This window comes from Scardinius erythrophthalmus, assembly GCF_964197995.2.
Source record: "Scardinius erythrophthalmus genome assembly, chromosome: 19".
NCBI lineage: Eukaryota > Metazoa > Chordata > Actinopteri > Cypriniformes > Leuciscidae > Scardinius > Scardinius erythrophthalmus.
Window position 1 is genome coordinate 29,694,713 of NC_138239.1, and position 21,641 is coordinate 29,716,353.

A 21,641-nucleotide genomic window follows, 5' to 3' on the forward strand; every position below is an offset into this window, starting at 1 on the left:
CAACTTTAAAACGGTCTTCAAATATCAATCTGGTTTGTGTTTACATCATCGTCCCTTGACGCTTTTGCATTCTGTTCTTTTTAAAGGGACCAACTGTGTCACGACCTCCGTGTAAGGGTCGATTATAGCTACAGTCCACGACAGCAAAACCTGATCCAATCTACTCGATGCATCTGTGCCACTGTCAACCTGCCAGCAAAATACTCCCTCCATACTTCAGCAGAGATCCAATTATTAGATTGGCTCTTAGCACAGAAAGAGCTGACCACGTTTATTTGAAACACCTAATGGAATTGCAATGAAATGTTTAATTCAAACGCCAGGTACCTTTCCACATTATCCAGGTTTCCGGCCACTCCGAGTCCTCCAATGGCGTAAAGCTTGCCGTCATACACCACGCTGTTGTGCCGGCAGCGCGGGACTGTCATCCGAGACACAAGATTCCAATTATCCAGCAGGGACATGTAGCACCACACGTCTGCCAGCGTGACTCCCGACTCAATGCCACCTAAAGAGGGTACAAGCCCAAGCAAATGAGTGCTGAAGTCTCCATTTACACCCTCTGACATCACACCTTCATTAATACAGATCTGAAGGAAAAAAACACTCCACACTCACATCTCCCTCTCTCTCGGGAATTCAGTTTTAACTGGTTCCAAAAAAAAGACTGTTTTACGGACAGTTTAAGTCATGACATGATAACTGTGTTGAAATGACTTTGATAAATGACTGAGAAAATTTGATTATAATTTAATAATTTAATTTAAGTTTAAGGCAGCAACTGAACATAAGTTAATTTAAAATTTTAACTTACATTTTAACGTTTTTATAATACTTTTTATACATACATATTTAATTGTATACAATGCATTTCTTTATAAAAATATTTTGTATAATATATTTTATATATATATATATATATATATATATATATATATATATATAAAAAAAAAAATATATATATATATATATATATATATATATATATATATACATAATTAATATTACATATAATAATAATGGACTTTATAAATAAGTAAATATAAATGAATTATAAAATATTGTGGCATCGTGAGAGGGTTTGTCATAAAGGCAAGGTATGTGCCATCTAGGTGGTTGCAGCATGGGGACTACAAACCAAGACTACAGTTACCAGGTTCCTCAGGGGTGGGGACACAGCTGTTGCAAGTGATGGAGAAAAGCTGTTAATGAGCTGAGAACAGAGAGACTGGGTGTTTTTTGTTAGAGAGCATAAAAAGAAGCTGGAAGAGTGTTTTGGTTAAAACGTTTTGGAGTTTTGAGTTGATTATTAAAAAGATACCAGTGACTTGATCTCTGCCTGGACTCGATTTGTGAAGCAACCCACACTTTGGTGATACCCTACCTCTCACGATGCCACAATATACATACAACACAACTTAACTCTTTATTGTATATATTTTTGGCACTAAAGGCCCTTTCACACCGAGCGTGATGCTAAGCGCATCGCTGACGAATGAAGCTTTCACACTGAACGCGAAACGATTGATTGCCTTCAGCTAATTCATGCCTGTACGATAGGTGGCGCTGACCGAGAATGCATCTCATGTATGCATCTCGTAGGTTTTCCAATTTGGCTTTAACCTCATCCGCAACAGTATCACAACAGTACATTGAGATAAATAAAGTTTGGTACTACACAGTAGTACCTGTGATCTACCACTGCGATCTAAAACATATTTTGATTAAATAATGGGCAGACGTGCCTTGTTTGTAGTGTTTTATAATAAACTGAACACCACACCTGCTTAGCATTTCTCATTCTTTATTGTTATAAAAAATACCCAGAGCCGCTTGAAAAACACATACAGAACATATATCGCCGTAATATATTTATTTGGCTTCATGTTTCATCTGTTGTTCATGTGCAGAACTGTGCGGAACTCAGAAATGAACACAACATCATCATTCAGAAGGGCAAGTAATTATGATCACAAAATATGATTGACAGCTCTAGAGCAAATGAGCTCTTTGACTCATAACAGACACGCACGGAAGAAAACCACTCTGTACGCTGTTTCAAGCTCTTCAAATCGCATAATTCAGTGGAAAATGAATAGAAATTATAATAAATCATATAAAGAAAATGTTAGAATAAATCTGTTCTCAGACACCAATGATAACACTCAACATCCATTCTCTTCTCTCGACCGGAATATTTCGGTGTTTACACAGGTTTTTAAAACAGTGCCACCCAGCTCGTGTAAGCTCAAATCTAATTGGGCAGCTCGTTTCATCACAGGGCGATGAAAAAAAAAAAATCTACACACTGATAGAAAAAAATCTCCCTTTGTCGCGCTGTGATTGATCATGCCAGGTTTGAATAGCTCCATAGGGATCTATTGTTTTGATTCAAGATCGTCATTACGATTAAACTTTGCGTTGTTTAATCATGCTCAGTGTGAAAGGCCCTTAAATGTTCAAACTTGGTTATTCAAAACACTTTAAAAGTTGTTATGTAGGCAGCGTGACATGCTAAACATTTTTAAACCGTATTTAGCTAATTGTGTTCAATTATTCATGCAGATTTTGTGAGCTCCTATTATTTGAGTGACAACATGGAATATTTGTCACACCCTAGAATATAAAATGTCATATAAAATGAACTAGAGATGGAAAAACGTGATTAAAAAACACCTTTAAGGCATAACAGAAACAGTCTGTTCACACTGTCATTTTTTGTCAGTGACAACATCATTTACTTACAGGTGTGAGCTTCGAATTATCGCGGTCAAACAGCAACTTAGAGTAGTGTCTCGAATACTAGAGACAGGCCTCCAGACTAACATTTGAGCTTTAACATTTTTGCTCAAATGTGGGGATGGGGGGGAGGTAACCCCCCCAATAACCAAAACTAGCAAGTACAACCCCGCCAATATTTATAGCCTTTATCATGGTTAATGGAAACATAGAATCAGGCCATTGATTAATTATATGCATCGTGCGTTTAATGCTTTTATTGCTTTTATAAGTTCCCATATGAACCGAACGGACCAATTATCAGTGTATTATGACTGTTTATTTGTCTGTGCATGAGTGGTGCGTGCAAATCACCATATACTCTGATGATAAAATGTGCAAGTGCATGAGCAATTTGCAAAAAAATAAACAAACAAACAAATAAATGAATCTCATGAGGAAGCATGTCCCAGGACCCCGCTAAACGGTTCACACTTCGAACCCCCCAATGTTCAAACCAAAACTACTCCCTTGTATGTGACACAGATCGGATGTGTTCTATGACAGTGTAAACAGGGGAAAACGCATGCATTCGGATATTTCGAAAATGGTTTCAGGCCTCGTTCATATGTGGAAATAAATCAGATATAAATCAGATATGTGCCAATGCGACTGTAATGTAAACAGACAGATCGGATTTTCTAAGGCATGTATCCGCGGTTTAATGACGAGAGAAACCCCGACGCGCATCTGCAAAGGGACGGAATGGGGCGACGAAACGTTGTGTCGTTGTAGGAGAGGAATGTGGACACACGTTGACACAACATATCAAAGGTTGGCTTGCTCATCCTAACATTTCGAACCCACTGCTCCTCGTTAAAGCCCGCCACGATCTCATGAAAGTGCATATCTATAGCACGAATTGTATTCAATTTTCTTCAAAAATTGTTTTTGCGTGCATATGATATGCACTTTATGGCGTATAATACACACGCACTCCCCACCCCTAATCCTACCCAAGGGGTTTACAGTTCGTATCATGCACGCAAAAACAATTTTTGGCGTATAAATGGCACAAGAAATAAAATTTGGGGTATAGATACGCACTTTCATGAGATCGTGTTGTATCACACCAGTCCTGAGATCTCTCTCGCACACAATAACTGAAGCATGCGCAGGCTGCAATGATGGCACTTTTCGTACTCCGCCTCAAAATCATGGTGATGTTTGGTGAACTTCGCATATATCGCAAAGCTAGCATCAATTTCGTGTTCGTCCATCTGTGCAAGAACCCCCTTTAAGCTTGCGCGATGTTTCAGATAGTATCCCAGCCAACATTTGTATGTGGGGCCCATATGGGTCTGAAATGGGCTGAAAAATGGGCCCCATGTAGGATTGTCCACGGGTTCAATAATGGCCCCATGTTAATTGCCCAGATGGATTTCATGTAGGATTGCACTTGGTACTAGGTGGGACCCAAGTGGGCAAAATGCATAAGACCCATCTCTGTCCCAGCTTTAACCCAGTAGACATTTGTATGTGGGGCCCATGTGGGTTTGAAATGGGCTGAAAATGGGCTCTGTATGGGATTGTCCGCGGGTTCCATAATGGCCCCATGTAAATTGCCCAGATGTAATTCTTGTAGGATTGCACTTGGTACTAGGTGGGACCTAAGTGGGCAACATGCACAAGACCCATCTCGGTCCCAGCTGTCAAGTGTAAATACATGAATTGGATATCGGATACTTAAATATCATTAAGTTAATTTTATCATATATTTACTATTGTTTTGTATTATTAAGTACAATAATATTACATGTTAGCTTTTTTTTTTTACAACAGTTTTTAAAAACAAATTTTTAAAAGAATAAATTATAAAAAATATAAATATTCTACTCTTATTAAATGTACCTGTCAGGCTGGTTGCAGCAGAGATGAGACAGGATCTAAGTGCAGCAGCTTTATTAAAAAAACTAACTCAAAACATGAACATGAACATTCAACTTGACACAATGTAGAACTGACAAAGAACTGATAGAAACACAGGGCTTAAATAGACAGCAACTGAGGAGCTAATTAACAAGACACACCTGAACAGAACTAACAATCAATTAGAAACCATAGTGACAAAGAGAGAGAGAACTGAACCAATTAACAGACTGAAAACCAACCTAGAAACAGAAAACAAACTCTAAAGTGAACAAACAAACACAAACCATAACAGTACAATTCTTGTTCTATCATACTGAACTGACCAACAGCTTCATTGATTTTAAAAGGAGCACTCTTTACATGCTTTCTGTGTAAAGTTTTTGTTTTTCATGAGAATTATGACTTCCTACTTTTTTCCATATACTATTAGGGAGTGAAAATGGCTAATAAGTCAATAAGTGCTCCTCTGCCACCATCTACTAGTGGTAATTTCATGTCTTATTAAATAAAAGTGTGTGTTGGCCACAAAGTGTCCGTTTTCCTAAAACTTTTAGTTTTACAAATAATCATTAAAAATATTAATATTTAGGACTTTCAAGTGCTGGAAAAATTGGAAGCGCTGTTTTGATCTGATATGTGTGGTTTGTAATAGAATTCTGCACCAAATTTGAATGCCTCCCACTAGATCTCGTTGAGATCTTATTAATTCTGCGGTGAATTCAAACGCTTTCTCACTGGATCTCCCAGTGCTGTGTAGTTACGGTGTCGCGTGATTGAGATCGGCCCGAGAGTAAACCTGTTGTGAGTTCGCTCTGCGCTGTCTATTGCTCTGCGCTGATAAACGGTCCACGTAGTTCAGCTTAAACGAGAAGCGCTGTTTCGTATCACTTTTGTTCTGTTTGCCGTTTGATGTTTCTCAAATGTAACAGAAGTTGCAGCTCTTATCAGCAGACCAGCAGGTTTGGTTTTGTAGCAGTCTTAAGCAACAGCTGCTGATGGAATGACAATGGCGACCGGAAGTAAACTGTTAACTGCTGTAGCCAAAGAATGCTAAAAGCACTAAGGCCCTGTCCCAAATGGCACACTTTATATGCACTTTCGGTCTTGTGGACTTACAATGGCTGCTGCGTGCACGTGTCTGTTAAGTCCATGAGACCGGTGTCCCATTTGCCATTTTAGGTTTCAGAAGCTTTGCGGTCGATATGCGCCCTCGATGCACACTTTTGCCGAGCCCGCACTGATGCTAGCTCCGCATCAGACTTCTTCCCGACAGTCAAAGCGGCATTAGGCTACATCATGAAAGTGCAGACTCATAGGAAAACCCAGAGTGCTTAGGATGCCATTTGGGACAGGGCCAATGCAACAAACAAAAAAGGAAGGCGTAATGGATCATTTAATCATTTGACAAAGTACAAAAGAGTGTCATTTAAAAATGAGAAACATGCAAACACAAAACTGATGAGAGCATCTCTGGTTGAGAACAGTGACTGGATTGTGCACACATCGACATCAAAGGGGGCTTGAGCACCTGCCCTTTTTCTTCCTCGAGAGAAAGTGCCCTTTTTTCTGGGGTGTTTTTTTTTTAATGATTATTGAAGATCAATTACACATGTTTAACGCCCTGTTAATAATTTGACCACTTGCAACGCATCTGCCTGATTTGATACTATTGCTATTTATACATATAATTTCAATTATTTTAATGTGCTATGCATGGCGTTCTGAACCATGGTAAATATATCTGTAGGGCTGTCAATACCAGCAGTGGCGAATTCCATGGACGAGAATCCAAGAAACACATTATTAGACAGTTTTCTAAGGCTGCACGATTTATTAAAACCATTTAAAAATCATAATACAGCATTGCATAATTTTATAATTTATAAACCTACGCTTACACAGGAGAATGCGATATGTTATGTAGGCTAAACAATATGTTTCTAAATATGCAAATTTGGTGCGTTCAAGTCCTCCTGGGAAGTTCGTATTTACGAGATGGGAAGTCGTGTTTACGACAACAGGTGCGTTAATGTCACTTTCGTCGGAGTAAGATGGTGGTGTACTTTCTTTTAATTACACAAAAATACAGCAAGGTTCTTAAACTTTATTTCTAGAAAATTATCTCCTCTGTAAGTTACAGAAACCACACATGAATACCAGCGACACACAGTAGACACGTTTGTGCAGTGAGAGCGGCTCTTTCGTACTGTATGACGTGAGAGACTAGTTGTTCAGTCTAGTTCTGTTCACACAGCAATTTTTCATAAAATGCGGTTGTGAGTCCAGAAAATTTACTGGTGTGATTTTGGTTATAGAATGCGGTTGTCATTGCTGTAAATAACAGTACTGTGTGTGAACGTAACCATATTACAGACTCAAATAGAGGACTGACAACATTGTTCTGCTGCTGTGTGAACATGGCAATATACTTTCCTTTATGCAATTATCTAAAATTAAATATAAAAATCTTGATGTCTATGGACAAACAACTCATACAAAGTTTTCACTAACAAATTGCTGTTACATCTTTAAAAGCATCGTCCTTCCTGCGCTATTGATTTAATCTTGCTTGATTTGTGGGATATTTAACATCATAATTTGACACACAGCCAGTCGTAAAGACAGAGACGAGGGAACAGCCATCTGCTTTCCCATCATCCTTTAGAGCGTGCAGTGCTAAATATAAAAGCAGACTCCTGCGGGAGGCCACCAAACTGCAAGTGACACACTGTCGGTTTGATTACCTGACAGGTAGATATTATCCCCCGCCGATACGACGGAGAAGAACTCGCGGTTGTAGAAAGGCAAGCTGGCCAGGGGGTACCACTTGTTGTTCTGAGGGTTAAAGCAAGTGACTGCTGTCAGCGAGCGTTGGTTCATACCGATGACCTGCCGCCCACCCACCAGCACGATCACTTCAGCGACACCTGCAGGGACGGGACAGAGACAAAAAAACATTGACATTCACTAAAATAATCTGCTGAAAGCGACTGATCAGACCTGTTTGGACCAGGGGCCAGTTGCATAAAAATAGCCGCTAAGAACTAGTCTGACCAACTAGCAGTTAGTTAGGGCTAATCAGCCTTACTTTTCGGATTCAAATGAGAACAATCTGCCTTTTTATATAACTGACTTAAAAAAGTTATTACCAGTCTTAAAGAAAAAAAATTAGATGAACAACCAGTTTATGCAACCGGCCACAGATCACATTTCAAGATGATTTTATATGGGAAGTGCTGGTGCTGGTTATTGTGGCAGGTGAACGAGCTTGACCACGCTTTTAAAATCAACGGTTCTTTATTGGCATTGATGGTTCCAGGGACCTTTAACATCCATGGAACCTTTTCAACGCACAAAAGTTTCTTTATCATGGAAAAAGTTTCTTTAGAATATAACAATTTTCAGTAACACTTTACAATAAGGTTCATTAGTTAACATTAGTTAATGTCTTAACTAACATGAACTAACCATGAGCAAAACATTTGTTACTGTATTTGTTCATCTTTGTTAATGTTAGTTAATAAAAATAAAGCTGTTCATTGTTTGTTCATGTTAGTTCACAGTGCATTAACTAATGTTAACAAGATTTTAATAAAGTATTAGTAAATGTTGAAATTAACATTAACAAAGATTAATAAATGCTGTATAAGTGCAGTTCATTATTAGCTCATGCTAACTAATGTAGTTAACTAATGTTAACTAATGAACCTTATTGTAAATTGTTACCAAATTTTCTTCACACTAAGAAAAACAAAAAACAAAAATGGGAGGGCTTTTGGGATTGGGATTGGGAAAATGGGATTTTTAGAAGAGGGCTTGATGAGTGACCAGCCAAAACCAGCATGATGTGCAAAGGTTTACAAGTGCATGTTATAAATAACTGGAGATTAATTCTGCAAATACGAAGCAGGCAGTGGCAAACAGTCTATTTTTAACATGCAAGTTTAACAGCAAAACAATGCATTTAGTAGAGCAGTTTTTGTTCAGAGTGAAATTATCTACAAACAGAAGCTGTTTTATGATAAATTATGCGTTTTCCTCTCTATAGCACATGAAGTCTCCACGCTAACTGCTTATGCCACATCACTGGCCTTTCAAACTGTAATTTGTTTTATTCTGACACAGAAACACAAAAAAAAAGACAAAAGAAAATTGAGATATAATCATTATAATGTGGTACATAGAAAACATTCAATGTGAAAAAGGGACATAACAAGGGAAAAACTATTTTGCATTTGAGTCAAAAAAAGAAAGAAAAGAGACAATTTTGGGGGAGATAACAAATGTTCCCCTGCTAAAAATGAGGCGTAACTCAACACAGAGTGCCAGCAAAGATGTTATCAGCATCACCACAGAGTTATCAGCAAAGATTGACTTGACAAAAATATGCAAAGTGTATTTTTATTCAAGGAAAAGTACAGATTCATTGGTATAAAAAAAAGGGCTTCAGGCTCCATTATTTTGTGTGAGCTGATAGTACACAACACGATCTTATCATCCAAATTAAAATTCATGACATATATCATCTTGAAAAAAAATTTAAAAAGAAAATAAACTGGATCGGGACAGAAAGGGTCAGGCCCCTGTAACGGCAGAAAATAAAATGTCATTGTATGCCTCTTAAAAAATATTCAAAAGAAAAAAAAAGGAGAAATACTCTTGCTTGTGACCTCAATGGCTCCTAAAAATACAGAAATGAATTATGTCTGGGAACATTTATTGTCTTTCAAAATAGTGATTCAGGAAATTGAAGGCTTAAAGCACATACTGTATAAATCTATATGGAGAGATTCACCAACAATGTGTTTCAATGTCTTGTTTTAGTATCTGATTTCCTAGAGGAATTCTGCACATACGAATGCAAAAAAAAAAAAAAAAACCCTTTTGAACAATACTTGAAATGAACCTGTATTATCCTGTATTATGAACTCTTTCCCTGCCAGTGTTCACAGTTCACTTCACAGTCCTATACTTCTTCATGGGTCAACATTTAATTTGTGAACGTTACGCAGTTATGCTTTATAAGTTGTTAATGTTTGATGATAATGTTATTTTATATGTGCATAAGCAATGCTTATTTCACTTATTTATTTCTGCTTACTTTTCACCTGTTTTGATGCGAAGATTCTGTTCTCTTTCAACTGCATAACATTGAAAACATGGATTGCCAGACAATTCCGTCAATAGCAGGGAAAGAGTTTTATTTGCACAAAAAAGGGGAGCAATTAATGCTAAAAATAATGGCAGTGACAATTTAAATATTCATGACGCATGTCTATACCGGGGCACATCTCATGTGCTGCAGTGAATACATGTAAATAAGATGCATGTGTGCTTAAACACCAGATGCTAAGGTGACACAACCAGCGGCGGGATATTCCTGCTCAAGCTCAGGTTCACAGGCACTTCCTGAGAAGAAAATAAAGCTTTTGACTGGCACGAACATCTTCTCCGATGGCAGATCTTTCAGCTGCACGACTGCAAGATGTGTTCTACTTCACAACAGTACAGGAAACATGTTCCACCCCCCTTTTCTCCTGCAAACAAAACCCTCTTTTTCCACAAACCCTCACTGCACGCCACTACATTACAGCAGAAGCATCAATCAAACACCACATGACAGCCCTGCTCGTGTTCTGCCATCAGTGTCCTCAAGCAGATATATGCTATCCTTATATTCTCTCATCTCGCCCTGCATGCATGTGTTAATGCAGCATGGCAGGGATCAGGCCCTTCTGCCGAGCGAGGGACCCTGCTGTGCCCGGGCCCTTCCTGCTGACTGTGGCATTAGAGACTCAAGCAGCAGGAGGTCCAGCACTGCCGCCCCACCTCTGCCCCTCTCAGATCAGACCAATGGATTATGACATGAAAAGAATTCAAGGAGCTTTCTAGATTTAGATTTCCCCCATAATCCCTCTAGCATGTTATCTATCAGGTTTGGGCGCATGAAACAAAAGAGCAAAAGATCTTCTAAGAGAAAACACACCTTTAAACCTAACTAAATTAGAGAAGAGCAGCCTATGTAGAATTTAAAGGGGACATATCATAAAAATCTGACTTTTTACGTGTTTAAGTGCTATAATTGGGTGCTCGGTGCATCTACCAACCCAGAAAATGTGAAAAGTGACAACCCAGTAACTTTGTTTTGATAAGCTTTTCTCTGAAAGCATGTAAAAAAATAAGCTGATCAGATTTCGCTCCCCTTCTGACGTAGGAAGGGGATCTTATTATAATATTACCGGCCCATAATCTGCAAGTTTCCACCCACGGCGCCGCCATTTGGTTTTCGCAAGCGACAACAGTGTAACCAGTTCTAACGCAAAAGTTTGAGCAAAGCATGCAAACTGTTCTGTCATTGGCTGCACAGACAAGCACAGAACACTATTTGACCAAAAAATGTCACAGCTGTGTTATAAAGACATCAGGGAACTGTCAACTTGTGTAAAAGTTAAACATGACGGCACCATCAAATCGATCAACTCCACTACAACTACATAAATGTATCCACTAACCATTCAGAAATGTCCAGGTGCGCCTAAAAGTTGCAACCTCTTCCTGAGTCTCTATAAGGCTGCACTCCACTACTGTTATTTCAGAAATTTGACTGAAATTTGCGTGTTTTGTTATTGCCGGAGTATCGCTCGTGTAAAGCTCGTGTAAAGGATCGGCCCTCTTCTGAATGGGGGCGGGGAGCAGCAGCTCATTTACATTTAAAGGGACACACACAAAAACGGCGTGTTTTCGCTCACACGCAAAAAGGGGCAACTTTGACAAGCTATAATAAATGATCCGGGGGGTATTTTGAGCTGAAATTTCACTGGCACATTCTGGGGATACCATAGATTTATATTATATATTGTGAAAAGGGGCATGATATGTCACCTTTAAAGTCTACATGAAATCAGAATTGACTCGATTGGGGGAGGGGGGTGATGTTTTCCCTCTTTTGCACCTCTCTTTTAAATCGCTAATACAAAAGCGGAAGTAAAATGCACACGCAAGGGCATTCGTGGCAATTCGGGATGCAGTGGGTTCATTATTATTCTTAATGAATAACACAACAATTAGACTACACATCTAATCCTTTGCAGGTTCCCTATTAGCATTGGGTTTCAATCCAAAATATTGCCAAATAGGCGCTTTTACATTTCGCTTTGAAATCAAATCTTCCACCATCGTCTTGTCAGTTAGCTAGTGACTGATAAATTAAATCTGACTCCTGCTGCTGATCTGTGCTGGGACTCCCAATCAGCTCACTCTGCATTGAGCAGACAGGTTTAGTTTTTAATTGTAGTGTCTGTTCTCTAACTGAACTAAATGGTTTTTAATACAATAAAAAATAAAAATGGTGGTGGGGGGCGGTGCCGCGGTGGGCGAGTGATGTAACCGGTGTTGCGGCTGAACACTGATAAAACTGGTAACATTGACTATCGCAGCAAGCCTACCACACAAAATAATGCAACTGACAAAAAACTTGTTTACTAGTTATTATTAGTCATTATTAGTGAACATGCACTAATAATGGAAAGTGCCAGTGCTGTGAATAAGGGTTTCAAATGTGCAACTATCACACTGTTTCACAAATATAATTGTAGCATTTAAAAACTACCTGACTATATCCAATCTTTTATCTCATGTCATTACCAAACAAAAAAGAAAACCTGGTTCTTTACACTTGGATGGGACTTGGGACGTAACTACTGCTAAAAAGCTGATTGCATGTACAAACTCTATACACTTAGAACATTAAGTTCTCTAAAGATGAAGTAATTACATTTTTCCATGTTGAAAAATCTGCAAAAACTCACTGCACCATAAAAAAGTCCAAACAGGCTAGATGCATAGGCCACAGTAATCCAAAATAATACTAAGACTCTTACAAAATAAGTAAGACTCTATTTAAAAGTGTAAACACTGGCTCTTTCAAAAAGAACAGCCTTATTGAAATGCAACAACAAAAGGCGGATCAAATCAGATTTCCGTAACTGAACGAGTATAATGAATGAAGAATGTTAAAGCCTGGTCTGTGATGAACTAGGTCGTTCGGTGTGATAATCTCAGCACATTTTGTCTTAAGTAAACACAGGTAAAATTTACCCACTGGCTAACACTCTGTAATAAGAGGCGCAGGTGCGCTGACGGCCGCTGTTGATGCTTGCTTTGGCAGCTCTGTGACAGCGCTGTGGCTCTATTCCAGATGCGTGGAGGCTTTGTCATACAATATCAGGACGGATTTCTATCCAGCATGCTGCTTCTATATCTGTGCATTGCATTATTATAAAACAGGGCTGGTTGGTCAACACAGCATTCCAGACATGCTAAAAATTCACTATATACTGTAACATGCAAAACAGCTCAGGAGGTACTGTGTATCACTGCACAGCACACAAAGACCAAATACTAACCTCAGTTTACAAGTCAGGACATGATCTTATAGTTAAATTTGTTAAAGTCCCCCTGCAGTCAATAATTTTATTCCTTAAAACTCACCTTTGATCATCAAAATGACATATTTAAATGGTTTTTTTTTAAACCAGCGCCTCGTGGACGCAGAGTACAACATACAGACAGGGCGGGTCGCGGCCTGAACTGATGGCAAAACGCGGGACTTATATACTTTGCCCAAGCATTTTTTTTTTTTTTTTGTCGATTAGCGAGCTATGCTCAGCAGACACAGTATTCTAGACCGATAGTATCAGTACAGACAACACTGGTCATTTAGACCGACAGCAGCCTGGCCTGCAGGGTGGGAACCTCTAGGTTGTAAAACCTTATAAATGTAGACGGGGAGGCCCAGCCTGCCGCCATACAAATATCTTGCAAGGCAATCCCACTTGACCAGGCCCACGATGAAGCCATGCCTCTCGTGGAGTGCGCTCTGACACCCAACGGGCATTGAGGCGGGGGGCGCGCTGATAACAGCGGGCAGATTGCCCGCGCTCGACTCCTCTATGGTGGCTAACCGAGAGGAGGAGGGCTGGGCGAGTCCCGTAGGAACTGTCATGTCTAAGAGTGGATGCGGGCGCTTGAAAGCGGGCACATTTACAACACTGAGAGCATCGCTCGCCTGAGCGGAGCGAATGCTGAGACATGCGGGACGTAGTGTTTGTGGGCACTGGGTAGTGGGCACGTTTACTACGTTTAATGCGCAATCGATCTGAGTCGATTTTGTGTGCGCGAGCCCTGTATGAAGGGCTGTGCTTGTGTGTAGGAATGGGCACTGGGCAGTGGGCATTTCGTTTACACACATAACACCATCGGCCGTGGCCGGGACACCAGAAAATACGCTCTTTATGAGATTTATCTGGGTAGTCGTGAAAACGGCATTTGTGTGCAGGCAAGCGGGCAGTGGAACCGGCTTGTTGGCTGCTAAATACACTGGACCAGTCACATTTCTGGCCGCGGCGGGACTTGAACACCGTTGTTTCCCTAAGAGTGCTAGGACGACTTCGGGACGACTTCGGGCCACGCGGGGTGGGGCGGCGGCTGGATGAGCGAGAGTGCGGCCTCGGGCCTGTCGGCGTTGTGAAGCGGCGGCGGTGGGCGGAGGCTGAGGCTGTGAGCTCTGAACAGACGGTTTCACACGGCCTGCTGCAGAACTGGAGCGCTTCGGTAGGAAGTGCTTCATGGCCTGAGACGCTTTCTGTACCTCAGCGAATCTTTCTGCAAAGTCCTTGACGGAAGATCCAAAGAGACCAGCGGGAGAAAGCGGAGCGTCGAGGAACGGACATCTCAGACAGCGTCAGCCACAGATGTCTCTCAGTCACGGTGAGAGAGGCCATGCTCCGTCCTATGGCCTGTGCAGTGGACTTAGTAGCGCGGAGAGCGAGGTCCGTATCACTCCTCAAGTCCGGCACGCAGATTGCATCTGGTCCTTTCTCGTCCAGCTTTCGGAGGAGATCGGCCTGGAAAATCTGCAATGTGGCCATGGTGTGCAGCGCTGACGCGGCCTGCCCGGCGGCGGAGAAAGCGCAGCGGAGCAGGGTTGACGTCGTGCGGCAGGCTTTCGAGGGTAGCGCCATCTTAGCGCGCCGTCCAGCGGAGGGCGGGCATAAGTGGGTAGCTATCGCCTCTTCGACCAGCGGCAGGGAATGGTATCCTCTGTCCTTGGCACCGTCAACAGCGGAGAATGCCAGAGAGACAGAAGAGCGCGTTTTGGCCGAATAGGGGGCGGTCCAAGACTTAGCGACTTCTTCATGTAACTCAGGAAGAAAAGGCGCTGGCTTGGACGCAGCCGAAGCGCGTTCCCCGGTCAGAAAATAGCCATCCAGCCGGTTGTGAGCAGGCTGCTCAGGCGTAGACCACTCGAGATACCCCAGAATAGAGCAGGATTCCTCTTCTCTCAGCAGGGCTTCCTCGTCAGCGTCGTCGACGGAAGCGGCGGACTGCGGCCGCTGTCCGTCAGCAAGAGAAGCTGACAAAGCCGGTGAAGCAGGCGGGCGAACCAGCGAGCTTTGGCGGCTGGGAGAAGGTTCCGGGGCCCACTGAGCACGGCGTTTTTTACGGCGCGGTACTACGGCGGGTGGGGGTGCAGCCTCAGAGAAAAATGCCAGGCGAGTCCTCAGAGTAGCCATGGGCAAAGGCTCGCAATGAGGGCAGCCGCCCTCAGCGAGCGCGAGAGCTGCATGTTCCTCACCCAGGCAGGAAACGCAGATAACATGGCGGTCCCCGTCGCTGAGTGTGGCTCTGCACGAGCCGCAGGAAGGCATCTTGAAAAAGACGCAAGCTCTTTTAGAGAGTGTGTGTCGCAGCGGCGAACACACACACACACAACAGAGAATCAAAGGATATAGGCGCCGGAAAGCGCAGCAGGAAGGCGATGAAGGCGGCGCGGCCAGCGACTTCACGACTCGTCCCACTGAGAAGCTTGATCAGACGGCGCGGCTTCTCTCAGGATCCAGCGATGTGAATGCTTCGCTGAAGGATGAAAAAATCAGATATGTGTCGCCTGCGAGCTGTATTTATAGGCCTAAGCCACGCCTCTTTCGGCGGGACGTGACGCAGAGGGCGCGAAGCGTGCCCATTGGGTCTGACGTCATGCTAGGCCTCGCTCGATAGGCTCACGCAGTTGCCAGCAGACCAGCCAATAGGCGCGCGAGCCGTCTTGCCTATGTCTGTATGCTGCCGCAACGCGCTTTAGATTATTGCAAAATTAAGGATAATTTTTGGCTTCAATATCTCGTGGAAAAAGGATTTTCCCCTAGCATAAGATACTCTTACGCAGTACGAGAGACCTCTCGTAAGAGAACAACCTTTATACATGACTAAATAGGTTTATAGGTTTATTATATTGCTTTATATTGCTTTAAAATAAAGTTGACAGGTTTAGCTCTAAAATATGATTGGATGAGCCAGGTTTATATTAAACGTTTATTTTTTTCTGCCAGATAAATACCTAATAAGCTTAGCCTGTGGGATGCATGGCCAAGCAAATTGGCACATTAAAATAAAGAATTTAATTTATCTGAATTATTATTTCAATTATTATTTGTAATAAATGTCATTATATAGCTATTATCAATTGCCATTAGGGCTGTGAGCGTCTTATTGTTTCTATATAATAAAGCTCATTTAATAAAAAGAGTAATAAAAACCTAGTGAGCTGACTTAGCATTTTCTCTTCTCTAAAGATATCAAGCATCGTGTTAGTTCAGGCAGGCCACGTCAGCCAAGCCCGCATCAGCTGTTAGCCAGCTGTTCGTGACGTGGTCCAATCCAGTGTCGACATCTATCTCAGCGGCACACATAAATCTCACACTCCTTCAGCATTTCCCACATAGCTTGCTGCTCGCATCTAAACTCCCTCCTCCAACCCCAACTCCTCCTAACCAAACCTTCATCTTTCTGATCACTTGTTTTCTTTACAGTGTAATTTTGGCAAATTTTCTATTATGTATTTTATTTCACATGTAATTGCTCATTTCAACTCATGTAATTGAGAATTGTAATCATGCATATACTGGTTCTGTTCTGTACCCCATGGGGGGTTTGCCTGGCTGCTCTCCCGCTCTGTCCAGGCATAGCTGCATGGACAGGCGTGGGAGTTTTGCCCAGAACAGATCCATACCGCCAACACTAACTGTATGCTATATTATCGCAATAAATCTATTTATCCATACTTGGCGAAGTGGTCCTGACTGAAATCTCATTTTGGCAAAAACAGTACTGAGTACTGCATGTAGCCTTCAGGCAATACACCCCAGGTGAATAGGGTAAAAAAATATATAGATCACCATACTTCCCCAGTTGAATGATTATATTAAAGGATAAGTTCACTTTCAAATAAATATTTCCTGATAATTTACTCACCCCCATGTCATTCAAGATGTCCATGTCTTTCTTTCTTCAGTCGAAAAGAAATTAAGGTTTTTGAGGAAAACATTCCAGGATTTTTCACCATATAATGGACTTCAATGGCAACCAACGGTTTGAAGGTCCAAATGTCAGTCTCAATGCAGCTTCAAAGGCTCGACACGATCCCAGTCGAGAAATAAGAGTCTTATCTAGCGAAACGATCGATCATTTTCTATAAAAATAAAATAAAAAAAATTAATTATATACTTTTTAACCACAAATGCCCGTCTTGTACCATCTTCAAGATGCGCCATGCATTATGTCATCACATTGGAAAGGTCACGCATGACATCATTAAGCATCCAGGATATGCACACGTAAGGACAATTTTTAACAATAAATTGACACAAATACATATAAATGTGTGTCATTCAACATACAATAACTTTGAACTTTAGGTTACTTACATAACCCCGGTTCTCTGATAACATGAGTGAGGTATCTCACTAAGGGAAACGCGTCCTGGAAGATCCTGGAAGCACCAATCACACCACGACTGTGATGACAGACCAATCACGACAGTGATGCGGGAGTCCCGACTCCCTATTATATAACACTGCCGGTGATCCCTACTTTATTCTCTGCATCTCTCTTCTCCATGCACTGCAAGGAGGGAAATGTGGTGAGATACCTCACTCATGTTATCAGAGAACCGGGGTTACGTAAGTAACCTAAAGTTCTCTTTCAAAAATTCGCTCAGTCTCTCACTATGGGATATAGACAACTCCCGTATTGCAGATATGCTGTCTGAAGCAGGCATGTCAACCAACTCAGTGATGTATGTAATATAAACACACCACAAACGAGTGTTGTTGTTTTTTTTGTTTTGTTTTTTACACACTTAGGACGGAATGAGCCAGTGATGGCTCAGGGACATCCAGTCTATAAAATCGGACAAATGTGTGTGGCGAAGCCCAACTTGCTGCTGCACATATGTCCCTTAAACAGTGCCCATGAGGTAGCCAAACCTCTGGTAGAATGAGCCCTCAGCCCTTCCAGAGGACAGAGACCCATGCCATTATAACCTAATGTATTATTATGTATTACACTTTGTATAATTATGTATTATTACATGGCTTGGTTGAATTCCAATGTAGAATGCGGTCTGTTATTTCTTGATAACAGATCGCTGAGAACTATAACACACTGTTGCCATGAAAAACAGCGCGTTGCTATGGACGCGGAATGGACTATTTTCTTTAGCGGAAGCAATACAATCGTTTTTAAATCAATAAGCTCCTTTTTAAATCAATATTTTGTGTCAAATTATTTATTTATTTTGTAGGTAGCCATGTAATAAGTGGGATGATGTATAGCGAGGCGGTTGTTATAGCGAATAACAACCCCTTCAGGCTGATTCAAGACCCCTCCGCTTCACGTCGGGGTCCAGTTCAGCCTGTCGGGGTTGTTATTCGCTATAACAACCGCCTCGCTATACATTATCCCTTACATATAATAGCTTCCACCACCCAGTGGGACAGGCGCTGACGCGGAATAGGTTTTCCTTTATGAGAATCAGCCCATGAAACAAATAACTGATTACTCTTCCTTAGTACTTTCGTTCTGCCCACATAGTGACGCAAAGCATGGACAGGGCACAAGCAATGAAGCCGGATGGAAAGCCAGTAAATCCACCTGTTTATAGGCGAGAGCTGACTCGCTAACTTTAGGCACAAACACTGGATTCGTTTTGAGAGTTACTCTCGAGTAATCCATAGCGAACTGCATACAGGAGTTATGAACCGATAACACGTGAAGTTCACTAACCTGCTTTGCGGTCGAAAGAGCCAATAATAAAGCAGCCTTTATCGAAAGGAGCTTTAATTCAACACTCTCTATAGGCTCAAAAGGGGGCTGAGATCACAAGGACCACAGACAGATCCCAAGGCGGAATCAATGGTTTTGAAACCTTGTTCAAACGCTGTGCACCTCTCATAAACCTGCATACAAGCGAGTGTTGACCTATAGTGTTTCTGTCAATCCCCACATGACACACAGAAATTGTGGCAAGATAAACCTTAACAGTTGAAAAGGCTCTGCCCTTATCCAAAAGTTCATACAGAAAACATAACACATCTGCGACAGAACAGAGAAAAGGCATGATGTGTCTGTGTCCGCACCATCACTCAAACACACTCCATTTCCGATCATATGCAGAGCGCGTTGAAGCTGCTCGTGCATTCTGAATTGTTTCCATCACCCTCGGAGACAAACCCTTCACACTCAAGTTTAACCTCTCACAGGCCAGGCCCAAATAGCCACTTTGCCTGAGGCTGGGTGAAAAATTTCCCTCGCGTGCTTGTGAGAGAAGGTCCCTGCGCAACGGGAGAGGCCAAGGCTGGTCGCAAAGGAGTTGAATTATCTCCGTCAACCACAACTTCCCTGGCCAGTTCGGGGCAAACATTATGACTGAGTGATCATACTCTCTAACCCTTCTTAAAATTGGAACGATCAGATTCAGTGGTGAAAACGCGTACAGTAGTGCGCTTGGCCACGGGTGTGCCAGAGCATCCACACCCATAGGCGCACCGTCTCTCACCAGAGAGAAGAATAGAGGGCACTGAGTGTTTTCGTGCGAGGCGAAGAGATCTACGGCAGCTTGGCCGAACCTCTCCCACAACTGGCTCACTATCTGAGGGTGGAGAGTCCATTCTCCATACAGATGATTTCCTCTGGACAGGAGATCCACCCCCACATTCATTATTCCCGGGACATGGGTTGCCCGTAGTGAATGAAAATGCTTCACGCCCCACACAATTAGTTTCCATGCCAGACTGTGAAGCAGATGGGAATGTGTGCCTCCCTGGTTATTTATGTATGCCACCGCCATTGTGTTGTCTGGCGCGCACAGCAGCAGATCGTCCAAATATGCTGACACACTTAGACCCATTATTCTCAGCGTTGTGAGCGCTGCTTCCACACATTTGCTGAAAACCCTTGGAGCTAAAGACAAACCGAATGGAACTGCCAAAAACTCGTGGGCTGTGTCCCGATAGGCAAACCTGAGAAATTTTCTGTGTGCTGGGTAGATGTGAAAATATGCATCCTTCAGATGCATATGACGTAAGCCAGTCCTTAGGACGAATAATTTGAGATAACGTCTTTAAGGTCAACATTTTGATCTGAGGTGTTTGTTGAGGTTCCGTAAATCCCGAATGTGACGGAGTGGGAGGAAATGACCACTCTCTTTGAGGGAGGATAACAACAGATACTCTGTGAGTGCTGATACTCATCCCTTTGTCCTGATCATAATGAAACATTAGATTGCTCACCGTTTCTACCCTCCCTGAGGGTTTGCTGGTCGGTGTCTGCCTGCAGCCGCTGCGAAGGAAGGTTTTCCCCTCGGCTGAGCTGGCCTAGACTGTGGCTCAGCCTGCTGAGGCTGAGAAGGTCTAGGGCCTCTGAAGGCTGACCGACCACTCCTCTGGGGGGCTTCAAACCTGGACCATGGTGGTTGAGAAACCCTAGCAGCAGATCTGCAAGGGAGGCAAGTTTGGAAAGCCTCACCCTCCTGCTTCTTCAGATTACACCGTTGTCACACAGCAGTGACTGATGCCTCGAAAAGGGCATTGGGCTCAACTGGAGCATCCAAGAAGTCTACTTTTTTCCTCTGTCTGATAGCCCTGACAGTCCTAGCCAGAGATCTCACTCGCTGACCACTGCCAGACCCATGCTGTGGCCACAGCTCTGGACCGCACCTCTGGAAGTCAGGTTGAGATTCTTGAGGTTGAGCTGGGTTTGGAGTCCCAGCATCCATTTGCCTCCCGATTTCTTTCATAAGCTCCGCTTGATAAGCAGTGAGGAGGAGAGAGGTGGCATTAAGAGCCCTCACTGCCAGTGCAGAAGAATGATAAATCTTCTAAATCTTATAAAAAATTGAGGCTGCTAGGCACTCAGTACGTCCTGGCAGTGAAGCTGAAGCCGAGGAAAAGGCTGCCCTGTGGTTAGGGTGGAGATGATGTGCAACTGACATCTCAGCAGGAGGGGGATTTGACATCCCTAACTCTTCCATGTTATCGACATCCAGCCTATAAAATCCTTTTACAGGAACCCTGTGTGAAAAAGGCTTATCCCAGAAACACATGCGGGGACCGCTGGAATGAGCTGTTTAACTGGTGGGGCAAGTGACGGCAGTCTCTTGCCGTCATAGAGATCTCTCTCCATCCCCTGGCTCGTCTGCTGTGACGGCCAGTCTATGGAGAGTTTTGCCGCAGCCCTCTGGCACATTTCCAGTAGGTCAATCTCCGCCTGAGCTGGGAAGGGAGAACCTTCACTTAATGCAATGCCTGGCCGGGAGGGATTCGGCGGGAGGATTGCGTCGTCTCCTCCTCCAACAGACGAGCAATGGCCTTGTCATCATCATCGTCCTCCTCTCTAACATCCGTAAAGGATCCAAAGAGGGGAGGTAGTTGGTGGGAGACTTCATCCATAAATTCACCTTAGCTGTATGATGCAGGGGGCTGTTTAGTCTCCTCCGCGGGTGGCAGAGAAAAGCAGGGATCTCCCTTGTTAGTGGCCGCGACCAGCACTCTTCTCTCTAGCACCCTTGATGGGAAGAGAGAACACTGAGGACAGCACTCAGGGTTCGCGAGGGCTGCCTAAGCGTGTCTCACCCACAGCCATGCGATGCACAAAGG

General features: G+C 42.7%; 1 protein-coding gene across 1 annotated transcript in view; it reads right to left on the reverse strand.

The window, feature by feature from the left end:
- LOC308679861 (kelch-like protein 29) overlaps positions 1 to 21,641 on the reverse strand; it is a 263,473-nt gene that overhangs the window by 60,772 nt on the left and 181,060 nt on the right. Inside the window, exons 10-11 of the mRNA XM_081347670.1 lie at positions 7,395 to 7,577; positions 328 to 508 (exon numbers count right to left, since the gene is read on the reverse strand). Coding sequence (XP_081203796.1) covers positions 328 to 508; positions 7,395 to 7,577 — 364 coding nt within the window. The remainder of the gene's footprint in view (positions 1 to 327; positions 509 to 7,394; positions 7,578 to 21,641) is intronic.